The 12180-nt window shown below is 41.4% G+C and overlaps 1 protein-coding gene across 2 annotated transcripts in view; it reads left to right on the top strand.

Annotated features, from left to right (window-relative positions):
• Positions 1–12180, top strand: part of LOC131037180 (peptidyl-prolyl cis-trans isomerase CYP71) — a 137023-nt gene that overhangs the window by 110758 nt on the left and 14085 nt on the right. For both annotated transcript variants that reach the window (XM_057969250.2, XM_057969251.2), the window contains exons 6-8: positions 4056–4131; positions 11791–11898; positions 11998–12174. In XM_057969250.2, coding sequence (XP_057825233.1) covers positions 4056–4131; positions 11791–11898; positions 11998–12174 — 361 coding nt within the window. The remainder of the gene's footprint in view (positions 1–4055; positions 4132–11790; positions 11899–11997; positions 12175–12180) is intronic.

The raw sequence follows: 12180 nt of genomic DNA, 5'->3' as shown, positions 1-12180 counted from the left end.
ACAGGCTTTGCTTAATTATGGGTCAGCCTTTGAAAATGTCTGATATTGTATTGTAAATCTTGACTCCAAGTCTATCTTTTTTTCTTCTCATCTCTTCCTAGATTCATTGCTCCCCTACATAGTCCCCCAAATGTTTAGCCAACTGCAACTACATATAATCCACTTTCCCAGAAGGTGGGCTCTCATTTCAGGCTCTATTACAAGTCCTCTAATTCTGATACCCTATCTTCCACCACTTGGAAAGGCTCATCCATTCAAAATCCCTGAAAACCAGTGAACTATACAGCCATTCCTCTCTGAAACAACCATTCAACCTGCCCTGGCCTATATCAATGATACACTGGATGGACTCATGGAATTTGTTGAGATGCAACTGAAAACAGTACTATCTAAAAGAAGAAACTCCAAAATGCTGCTGCAATATTTGTGAAGTATCAGAGCGACAAGCCACCATCCCTTGTCTCAACAAAGAAGAGTTGGGCCTTGCTATACTGAGACACTGTTATCAAAGTGCCATAAACACAACTGAGACCACTGAAAGGTTTCCTGACTCAGAGAGGATCTGAAGAGAGAACACAATAGTCAACTGGCAACTGAATTCACAAATGCAAAAGACAACCCATATTTAGGAATTAACCTTGTAATGAGGTTGTTGGCCTGCAAATCAGTTCAATTCACCATTGAACAGCTAGGGTGAAGTTTAGATTGGTTTGGTTTGGAAATCCAAAGAACACCTATCTCTTGGTCCCAACAATGCAAAAATGGATCTGTACTCCCATTAGTATAACAAGTAGGTTGAAGCTGCTTCTCTTCTTTTTACTATAAAAAGCTATAGTAAACAGCTTTGTTTGCAGTTCATGTTTGTAATTGTTGTTGATAGGCTAAGTTTGAAACTCTAGGCTTTTTGTTTCACCCCTTGTTCGCATTTGTAATCATTTGCTACAGTCTTGGCGAGTTACTCACCAATTTGTGAGTTAGTAGGGTCTCGTGAGTGACTTGCCAGAAAACTTGCTGTTGAGTTTCAGGCAATTACTTGTAATATAACTCACTTGAAAACTACTGAGTTCTAGAAAGTCTGAAAGAAATGCACCTGCCAGTGAAAAAGAACACCATTGCAGAAAGCACTCAAGATCAAGCTTTTTTGGTTATTTTCTCCTTTATGCTTTTGTGCCTTCAACTCTTGGACAACATTGTATCAGTTTTTTAGTGATTTCAGTTCATTCCAAGTGATCATGGACTGATTAAACTGATTTTTATTTATCGATTGGATTTGAAAGGTATGTAACTCTTTATTTTTCATTTCTAAGGTCTTAATATCTCCCGCTTTTATTTATTTCTGAACTAATGTTTATTATATTCAAAAGCTTTCTTTTCCTGTTTTCTAGGGTTTCAATTTTCTGACTTTGCAGATAGAGATATGAGTAGTGGCAAGGCTAGGTCTCTGCTCAGAGGCATTGCATTCCAGATAGAGAGATAGGAATGGTGGTGTGCAATTGTTGTCTATTGATTATAAGAAGAGGCATCAATTGTCTCAAAATCACCTTGCACGATTTGCTAGCTGAAATGTGCAATTGTATGATTTAGCGAAAAATTGAGATCACATGAGAGGTGATGGCTCTCTTTGTTTCATATATAAGACAAGCACTACGAAGAATTCTGTACATTGTGATCATCTTAATAATTTTAATAAATATGGTCATGAAGAATCCTCATGTTAAAAATTGTAGCTTGAAAGGAACCCTCGAAAATAAAGTAAGAATGGTAAAAAAATTGCTAATCTATTGCTTGAAAAGGATAGAATAATTGATTGTATTTCAAAATCGGAGTCCAAGCTTTCTTGCACTACTAATAAAATCGGTTTTGTCAAAGGAAACATTCTTTAATATTAATGTTCATTGTTAAGGTTGATGCACCTTTTGATTCTTGTTCTCAAATTAACTTGATTTGCCAAAATTTAGTTGAAAAAATTGGTCTTGTAACTTATCAAAACCAAGTCATATGGGTTGGTTGGATCAAAGAAGGTTCTCATGTGTTAGTCAATGAGCACTATAGAATGAAGTTTTTTGTTGGCTCCAAGTTTGTTGGTGAAGTGGTTGTAGATGTTTCTCCTTCAGATGTATGTGGTGTTGTTCTTGGTAGACCCTACATTTGTGACTAGAAGGCAATATTCTATAGGAGAGCAAACAAAAACTACTTTATCACATCAAGGGTGTAAAGAGCTTCATTTTGCATGCTTATAGAGGCAAAGAAAGAGTAGTCTAAAGAGGTCCCAAATCTTCTTGCGAAAATGTTGAGGGGAAACATGAAGATAATCCCCTTGTAAAGAAACAATGTCGACCAAGTTCTCCATGTTTAACAATTTTGTCATCACATTACACAGATAGTTGAAGATAAAGATTTTCCAAGTTCTGGTTAATATTTTTGTTGTGGTGCAAGGCAAGGTGGTAGTTGAGGGGCTCATTCCCGCTCTCTTGTGGAGTCTCTATGATCCATAAAGGATCTTGGTTTTCTATACGAGGAAGTGAGGACTTTTGTTGAAAGTCCAAAAATAGGTCTTCAATGGCATCAATTTCTAAATATTAATGCATATTTGGATTCCTTTTTAAAAAGTATGCAATTTAATAAAAAGATGCCTTGTTCTGACCTCATATGCAGAAGTTATTGGTTTTGAAAGTTGGAGGATTTTTAGAAAAGACTATTAAGAATTCTTTGAGGCTTTTATGAATTTGTTGGTTGCAAATTTGTTGGGGCCATCGCAAAATCGCTGAGGCTATTACAAAGTTGTTAGTTTGTTGTAATAGGTATTTTCATCATGCTTTAGTTTAGTGTCTTGTGAGGTTTTAGTTTTGATGTATATCCATTTTTCTTGGTCTTTTCAACTTCCTCTTGTATGTAAGGCTCTATCTAAGCCAATTATAGCTTTAATTAAGTACCATTTTGCAAGATTTCTATGTTTGAAAGTGACAAGAAGAGCTATAGGAGGGGGGTGGGTTGTTGTAATGTCCCCACTTTGAAATAGAATTTAATAATAAATAATAATAAAATTAAAATATTAAAAATTAAAATAAAAATATAAAAGAATATAATTAAAATTTAATTGAGTTAATGAATGATCAAAAGACATAAAATGAAAAGTTCTAACTCCCTCAAACATGAGATATAAAAGGGAGAAGAGAATCAGAAATGCAGATTTGATTTAAATAAGAAGTGTAGATCTGATAGTGAAAGGTTGTGTGTCGCTTTCAAAGGGCAGAAATGATGAAGAGTTGCACTCTTTCAAAGGGTGCTAATGGTGAAAGGGTGTGTCTCTTGCCAAAGGAAATACATTATGAAGAGGTGTGACCTCTCCCTCAAATTGAGAGATATAAAGGAAAGGAATCAAAAGCCTCCAATGATGGCACCATCGATCAGATCAGATCATAACTGTTATTAAGTTACAGGAAATAACATCCTTGTTCTTGGTGGTATGCATGGGGATTATAGAAAAGAAAGGAAGAAGCATACACAGCAGCGATTATCGAATAACAGGAGAAATGTAAATAACAACCTTCAGATTGAGGCACACTCTGCATGTTTTATTTTATTTTTTCATATCTAGCCATTTCTTGATGTTGGATTTTGATCTTTATCTTCCGACAGAAATTCTGTTTGTTTCTAAAACATTTGAAATAATGGCACATAAAAATAGTTTGGTTTTATTTCTTTTGCTCTTCTAGAATCTGCTGTACCTTATTGCACGTACTTTAGATTTTTTTACAGCTATATATCAATAGCATGTAGTATCTGGGAGCTGATCGAGCTATCTACTTGTAGCTTGTTTAATACTGGGGATGGTTTTATTGCATGTATGTAAATTCTTTTTTTAGTGGAATATCAATTCTACAATCTGATGTCATATGCCAAAAATTAATTGTAATAGCACATGGTAAATTGTATAATAATCAAAAGTTATTGGTTCACTTTAAATAGCTTTCTCTTGACATGCTTGTAGAGCCCATAAATTCTGATGTAAATAAATGCTAACTGTCACCTATTGTCATTATGATTTTTTACAGACTTGAATTCAAGTTCAAGACAGATACGAACCTTTATGATTTGGCAAAAGCTAAGACAACTGTTTCTGCATTGGAGGTTTGTCGAATGTCTGCAGTGCTTAATTCTTCCTACCATGCTTTTTCTTGTTTGATTATAACCTTTTATTTACTTCTGGCAGTTTTGATGTGACTTTAAAACTGGGACCTATAAGCCATGCCTGTTAAGAATGAAATAGAACAGAAGGAAATATCAGAAATACAAAACATTCAAGATTATCTTGCTTCTATGTATATGGCCTGGGTAAAATGGCTTTTCGTAGAGATTAAAAAGATTTTTATATTTGGGGAGGACTCATTCTTTCCTATACTTTTTGCATGAGTGATTCAATTGTTCATTTTACATTTGTGGCCTTTATGCTTATAAATTGTTACTGTGCTAAACTATGTTACTTGTGTGTAACTACCCCTTGGTCTCCTATCCCAAACCCCATGCCATGTTTATACTCACTTTATGTGTTTTTGTTTTGAGTTTTAAGTGTTTTTTTTTTGGTTTCTCATTTAGCTGCCGCAGCTGAGTCTTGCCAGCAGGACTCATCGGGTTTGGCAAGTTTGGACGACTTGGCAAGCCTCTAGGACTTGTGTGAGACTCAGGTCTCAAGTACCCAAGATTCTTTTCACTTGGCTCAGTGTTAGGGGTAAATAACGTATGTTAGTAAGAATAATATCTATAAGTGTGTTATGTTGTGTTATGTTTATGTTTGTCGCCGAGAGGTTCCCGTCGGGTAGTTGGGAGTTGGTAACGGTTGGCAACTTGACCAATCGTTGGGTCTTTATATTGTTTGGTTGGAACCTCGGCAGGGGAGATTAGGTAAGGACAATTCTGGACATTGGAATAAAGATATAACTTTCTGGTCTAATTATTATCATTTGTCATTTATGTTATGATGTACAATTGTTCTGTTCCATGAATACTTGGTACGTGCAGGAGATACTGTGTTATCTGATTATTCACCAACTATACATTTAGGACTAAACATTTTGGCATCATTGCCTGAACGAACCTAGAGATAACTATGGCGGCAGGCGGAAGCAATTAATGGGCCGACCATTTAACCAACAATTAATTGTCGTGGACAGCGACACGCATGAAGAGAGTACCGCGGAAGAGGAACGAGAGGATCAGTTGACGATAGACTTGGTGGAGTTGTGGGACGTGTCACTCACGCAGTACGTGCAGCGAGAGGCTCGGGAGAGATCCGTCTCGGAAGGCACGGTACGTGGTGAACTCACCGTCAGCACCCCCGTCTTTGACCTACTCAGGAGTATTCCAAGGTTACTCGCCATAAATTTGATTGCACTCCAAGACCAAAGGGAGGAAACGGCAAAGGAAATTCGGCGGCAATAAGTTCTCTGACGGTACGAGGAATGGAGTCGTAGGGAGGAAGAGGAGAGGGAGGCAAGTCGGCGCCGTACCTTTGGCACTTGATGCCCCTACGGCTGAACAAAGACAAACGTACCACTGCTACCGAAGGAGTAGACGAGGGAACTATACGAAGATCTCTCCGCATAAAAGAACAGGCTGACAGGAGATGGTGACTAAGGGAGGTTGCCGACTCAAGGAGTTCGGAGAAACACAACAGAAGTCGGAGTGTGAGTCGGAGTCATAGTCGGGAGAGGCAAAAACCATGTACGTGGAAGGAGTTGGCCGAGGTCGCTAGGAACCTGCCACTTTCAGACGTAGTGGAAGAAGATCTCATCGACCAAGCCCCACACTCGACGTCAAGTGAAGAAGACTCCAAAGCCGAATCACAAAGCACCCAATCGGAATTTTCCAAACAAGGAGAGGAGGCGGTACGAGACCTGCACGAGGAAATCGCCACTATTTTTGAAGCAACGTTGTCTGGCATTAAAAATTTGTCCTTGTCAGAGGGCATCAAATTAGGAAGGTCAGATCTGGAAACCCTGGGAAGGAGGGACTATAGAAGCGAAGGTGACCAAAGCTCGGTTGACAGTATGGTACCTTCCCGACATATAGCCAATTCTAGGCACTGCATAAAACCATACAGAAAATGGCACACACTCCGGAGAAGCAGAAACTCCCAAAATTCATGGGCGACGGGTCAAAGGACCTCGTACGGCATTGCAAGACATGCGTCACCATCTGGGAAGCAAATGGCCAGGACGATTGGGACTACTGGGTGAAAGCATTTCCGGCCACTCTGTGAGGAATAGCTATTGACTAGTACACAGACCTCGATGCTCAACATAAAACGTCCTGGAGCAATCTGAAGAAGGCCTTCGAGGAAGAATTTAGACTCCTACGGGATGACAACGAAATTGTGGCAGAAATTTACAACACCAAACAAGGAAAAAACGAAAGTGTGCGCGCATATAATAGAAGGCTGAGGGAACTACTTAACAAAATGGAGAACCATCCGGTGGATGGCCTCAAGAAGCGGTGGTTCGTGGAAGGATTGGTACCATCCCTAAGAAGGACGATGAAAGTGGTCCCTCCGCCATCGTACGACGAAGCATACAACCGCGCCATGGATATTGAAAGTGAAAACAAGACATCCCGGGGGAAGCGACGGGCTAGCGATGGTGACAGCATGAACGAAGATAGCGATGGGGGATCCAAAACCATGCAAGCACTCCAGAAGGATATGATGAGGATGATGGAGTTAAAAGGTGACAAGGAAAGTGGTAGGGAAGGAAAAGAACCATGGTGTACTGACTGCAAGACTGAAGGACACACTAAAGGAAGTTGTCCCTACAAAGTTTTTTGTGACATCTGCCAAGTAATGGGACATTCCACTAAGGAATGCCCGTACAACTTGAAAGCACGGAGCACATAAGTGCTCTACGCCCAACCCGACCAAGCCACACCGCCGACGACACTGCCGAAGCCAACAACAAACTTTGATGCCTCACTTGGAGGGTACGGAAACAATTGGCGGGGAAACAATAGATCCAATAATAACACACCAAGGAGCAGAATTCAATACCACGGGAAGGGGCGACCCATGATTCAATGCAAAAAGTGCAACGAATGGGGTCACTTTGCCCGAGAATGCCAAAATGGAGGTGATGCAGGAAGTTTGCTGTGCAGATGGTGCGGTCCAGGAAATCGCAAGGACATAGATTGTCCAAAGCAAAAAGGGGTGAACATGCTCAACGTGGAGGGATCAGGAGAAGACGTACTGGCAATCACAAGGTTGCAAAACAAGAAAGCCATGTACCCTGACCCTCGCACAGAAAAAGAAAGGCTCCGGGTTGCTAGGGCGGGTATCTAGCGGGCAATGGCTGGAGAGCGGAGGGCCTCGCACTTGGCTACCGATGCACCAGTCCGGTCGGAACCGGAGAAAACTATCATCAAGCAGATGTTACAAACCACAATACCCGTACGGGTGTCTGACCTTCTGCAAACCATGCCACAGTTAAGGATGGCTCTGACAAATATAACCCGGGACACTACCCTTAGTCAGGAACACCAAACAATGGCGGAACCATGTAGTACGAATTTGGTGAAGGAATCTGGTACAGATGCCACGAATCCTATGCTACTCATGGTGGGCGTCAGACGGAAACCAGCAGTAGTAGAGATGGATATAATGAGACAAAAGCTTACAAACACCATTGTTGATGGTGGGTCTGGAGTCAACGTACTACCGAAGGAAACTTGGCGAAGCCTCGGCAAGCCTACACTCTGGCCACCAACCTTCCACGTAGTTGGTGCGGATCAACACGATATCAAACCCCTCAGTACCCTCATGGCACAAAAGGTGGTAATTGGGACCAATTCCTTCTGGATTTTGTAGTCATTCCGTTGGAAAGGAAAGCGTACGACGCTCTTCTAGGAAGGGGGTGGCTGATCATGGCCAAAGCTAATCATAACTGGAAAAGGAATATGCTCTCAATCGATAGTGACTGTCATAAGTATGTTATTGATCTAAGGAACCAGTCTGTTAGCAAAGAGCTCGCATCATTGGACTCCGACTTAGAAGATTCAAATAGATGGGAGTGGGGTTCTAAGGGAGACAGAGGAGGGAAAGAACCCGACGAGCAAGGAGTGTTGGAACTGGACGGATGTTCCGAGGATGGAACCAGTTCACTGGCGGGACTTCTTCATTGGCAAATGGAGGACTATGAGGTCTTCCACCTGGAGTGTCACATGCTTCAAATATGTGAGATAGGAGAATCAAGCGGCGGGATGGAAGAACAATCCTTTCCCTCGGAGTACGGTAGATACCAAGAGGCAATGGCACGGATGGACGACACACCAGCCCACCAGTTTGAACAGGATAAACCCATCAAGTACAAGGAACAGGGTGTGGAGAAGGTTAATCTGGGCAATGAGGCAGAACCATAGGTGATACTTGTAGGAGATGATTGGAACCCCGTGATAAAGGCATCAGCCTTCAAGATATTTCTGGAATATAAAGATGTCTTTGCCTGGACCTACAAGGACTTGAAGGGGGTACCGCCGGAGCTACGTGTGCATCGCATAACCCTCGTACCAAGAGCCCAACCGATACGAAGGAGGCCGTACAGGATGAACAAAAATTACGCAGCCAAAGTAAATGAGGAGATCAATAAAATGTTAGAAGCAGAAATACCGTACATTGTACGATCAACAAGTACGATCGAAACACAGGCGTGGACCACCATTCCATACGACAAGGCGAGGAGTTCGTACGGCGTATGACAAAGCACCATTCCGTACGACACACGACAGAGCATCACCCTGTAAGGTGTACCTCACCCGTACGTCGTACCTCATCCAACCATTCCGTATGGTTTAGTCCGTTCATTTGATCCATACATTGTACGTCATAAACTACATAGAGAAAAGGGTATGGTGTACGATGAAATCGTACGACAGATATGGCACAAGAGACATCGTACGACATGCATGAAAGTCGTACGGACATCGTACATGAGGCATCATACGGTATATAGGGATGCAATCATGGAGAGGTCGTTCGACCACGCTACAGGTACGACAACCAAAGGCGGAGGCCGTACGACAACCAAGAGAAATCCGTATGGACCACATGAGAAATACCGTACTGTCAAGGAAGCAATATATCAAAAACTTGAAGGCATCAGCTTTGAGTTGGATGAAGGGAGTCTCAAGCCACACACCTATGCATTGTACAACCAAGAGAGAAGCAAGTCTATACGAAAGAACAAGTCAAAAAACACAATTCCCGTACAGGAGAATGCACCTTGATCAGAATTTTGACTTCTTTGGCCTTGTTCTTGACGTCTTAGAAAAGCAGAAAATTGATGCACGCCATGGAGTTTCATGTGGGTTTGAAGGTTGTAATTTGGTGTTGGGAGCGTGCCCCTTGACCCCGTTGGGGGCGTTGCCCCCAAACCCCCGCAAGGGGTGCTGCCCCCAAACCCCGTTGGGGGTGTTGCCCCAAACCCCCATTTGATTTGGCAGGTACACTACACAGTGCAACCGACAAGAAAAAGGAGGAAACTGGACACATCCATGGAGATTGAAGAGTTTAGCAGCGCAGAGGATTCAGAGGAGGTGGAAGAGACGGAAGAGCAGGAAAGTGGTGATGAGGGGTTCCATCTGTTAGGACACACAGCTGTGGAGGAGGAAGAAGAAACAGAGTCGTGGCAGCAGGCAGAAGAGGAAGAGGAGGAGCAACAGGGAGGATTGTGGGCTCAATGGAAAAGTACGATGGTAAAATTCACACCCTCGAAATTATCTTCAGCACACTTGGTACTACAGGAAGGACTTATGGTGGTCAACCCTGTAGAGGACGTACGACCAGTAGGGGTGTTGTTCCGGAAAATCAATGAAGGGGAACCACCAGCGCAGCGGCGGGTATCATTACCACAGAAACCAGTACTTGCGTCAGAAACCACGGAGGGTACCAGTACGGTAGACCAGACAGTGGCAGGGGAGGTCGTACCAAGAAAAGACATAATGGCCGAGCAAGGAATTGGTACGACATATCCAGGTTTTGGTACGGAAGACATTGGTACGGTACCAGTAAGTACTGGGACAACATCAACATGTACTGGTACGACATAAACTGGTACGGTGCCAACAAGAACTGGTACGGTGCCAACAAGAACTGGTACAGTGCCAGCAGGAACTAGTACTGTGCTAGCAGAAACCGGTATGGTACCAGTAGAAACCGGTACGGTACCAGCAAAAACCGGTACGGGACCAACTGAAACTGGTACGGATGACTTGGAGGCATTAGCAGCCCAAGTGGCAAAGCTCACCTTACAGCTGGAACAAAAAGATAAAAAGCTATTGGAAGTTGCTCACATGGTAAAGAAATTATGGGAACGGTAGCTGCTGGCAGGAAAGAACCTGAAACTTCAGGCCGGACAGCAACCTCCTCCTGTGGCCACTATAGGGACGCCTCCTCCCTCTTCTCGGTCTTAGCTATGTTTTATATAATTTAGTTTCTCTTGTCCGAGTCGTCTGGAAGACGACTACGTTTTTGGGGGGGCTAATGTTAGGGGTAAATAACGTAGTTAGTAAGAATAATATTTATAAGTGTGTTATGTTGTGTTAAATGTTTATGTTTGTTGCCGAGAGGTTCCCGTCGGGTAGTTGGGAGTTGGTAATGGTTGGCAACTTGACCAACCGTCGGGTCTTTATATTGTTTGGTTGGAACCTCGATAGGGGAGATTAGGTAGGGACAATTCTGGACATTGGAATAAAGATATAACTTTCTGGTCTAATTATTATCATTTGTCATTTATGTTATGATGTACAATTATTCTGTTCCATGAATACTTGGTACGTGTAGGAGATACTGTGTTATCTGATTATTCACTAACTATACATTTAGAATTAAACACTCACCTTAGGACTCGCCAAGTCTGGGTGAGTCCTATAACTTTCAAACCAGCCACTCTTGCATAAGAGTATATAGAAAATGTATATCTACTCACCTTGATGATGATCAAAAGATACCTCAAGATAAATTATCAAAGAGTGCTGAATATGTTTGAAATTAGAACAAGTTTTCCAAGTTTTGAGCACAAAATTCAATATTTATTGTATTTCCAAATGTCAAAAACCATCATGCAAAAGGTTGGGATCAATGCATATGCCATATTGGGTTTTGACTAGAAAATAACCATTGAGTGATGGACAAATTTGAGTCCATTAAACTATCAGATTGATTTTCATTCCATCTTTGCCCGTGCACCTAAAGATTGAGCTCTGCTATCCCTTGATCCATACAATTATTCCACGATGATAACTAAAAGTGTTTGTTCCCTAACATAAAGTGGCTCTATCTTCTCCGCCTTTCTTTGGGAAAGGTGGTTGAGTGGCCTTGACCATAAGGATTGCGGGTGAGCTAAAGGGAGGATTTGTAGAATTGCCTATCAATTTTTTTGGGAAAATGATTTTATTCATTATTTTGGGTTATTGACATTTAGTCCATAGATATGTTGTATCATTACACTGAGGTGAACCTGTACTAGTTGGAAGTTTGTTAACATATACAATGTATGCTCACCGAAAGATTCATATTGTCATGACTCTATAATGCTTTTGAATGAATACTTCTTGGTTTTCTTTAATTCTTATTTTTTGGTATTTGTTTGTTTTAAATTTTCTTTCATAAATAAGGTAAGCTGTCCTATTAAGTATATATTTCATTTCAATCTTGCTTTTTTTGTGCAATTCACTCCCTAAATATTTGAAAGGTCATTTCTGTCATGATGATGTGTTATTTTCTAAATCTTTATTTGTTGTGTTATAAAGGTTAGCTCTGATGGTAAACAATTTGTAACCACCTCACCTGATCGAAGGGTGAGAGTGTTTTGGTTTTTGAGTGGAAAATTACGCCGAACGTATGATGAGTCCCTTGAGGTATTGACCTTGTTTTGAGCATTTGATCTCATGTAACATGAGATGTGTCTGCTGTTTTTGAAGAGAGGTTTTAATTGGTTTTATTTAATTTTTTTCCAGGTTGCTCAAGATTTACAAAGAAGTGATGCACCATTGTATCGCTTGGATGCAATAGATTTTGGACGACGAATGGCCGTAGAAAAGGAGATAGAAAAAACAGAAAATGTACCACAACCAAATGCAGTTTTCGATGAAAGTTGCAATTTTCTGCTTTATGCAACCCTTTTAGGTATAAAGGTAAAC

Source organism: Cryptomeria japonica, chromosome 9 (assembly GCF_030272615.1).
Source record: "Cryptomeria japonica chromosome 9, Sugi_1.0, whole genome shotgun sequence".
Classification (NCBI taxonomy): domain Eukaryota; kingdom Viridiplantae; phylum Streptophyta; class Pinopsida; order Cupressales; family Cupressaceae; genus Cryptomeria; species Cryptomeria japonica.
The sequence above is the reverse complement of the archived record's forward strand: the minus strand, read 5'-3'. Positions and strand labels throughout refer to the sequence as shown.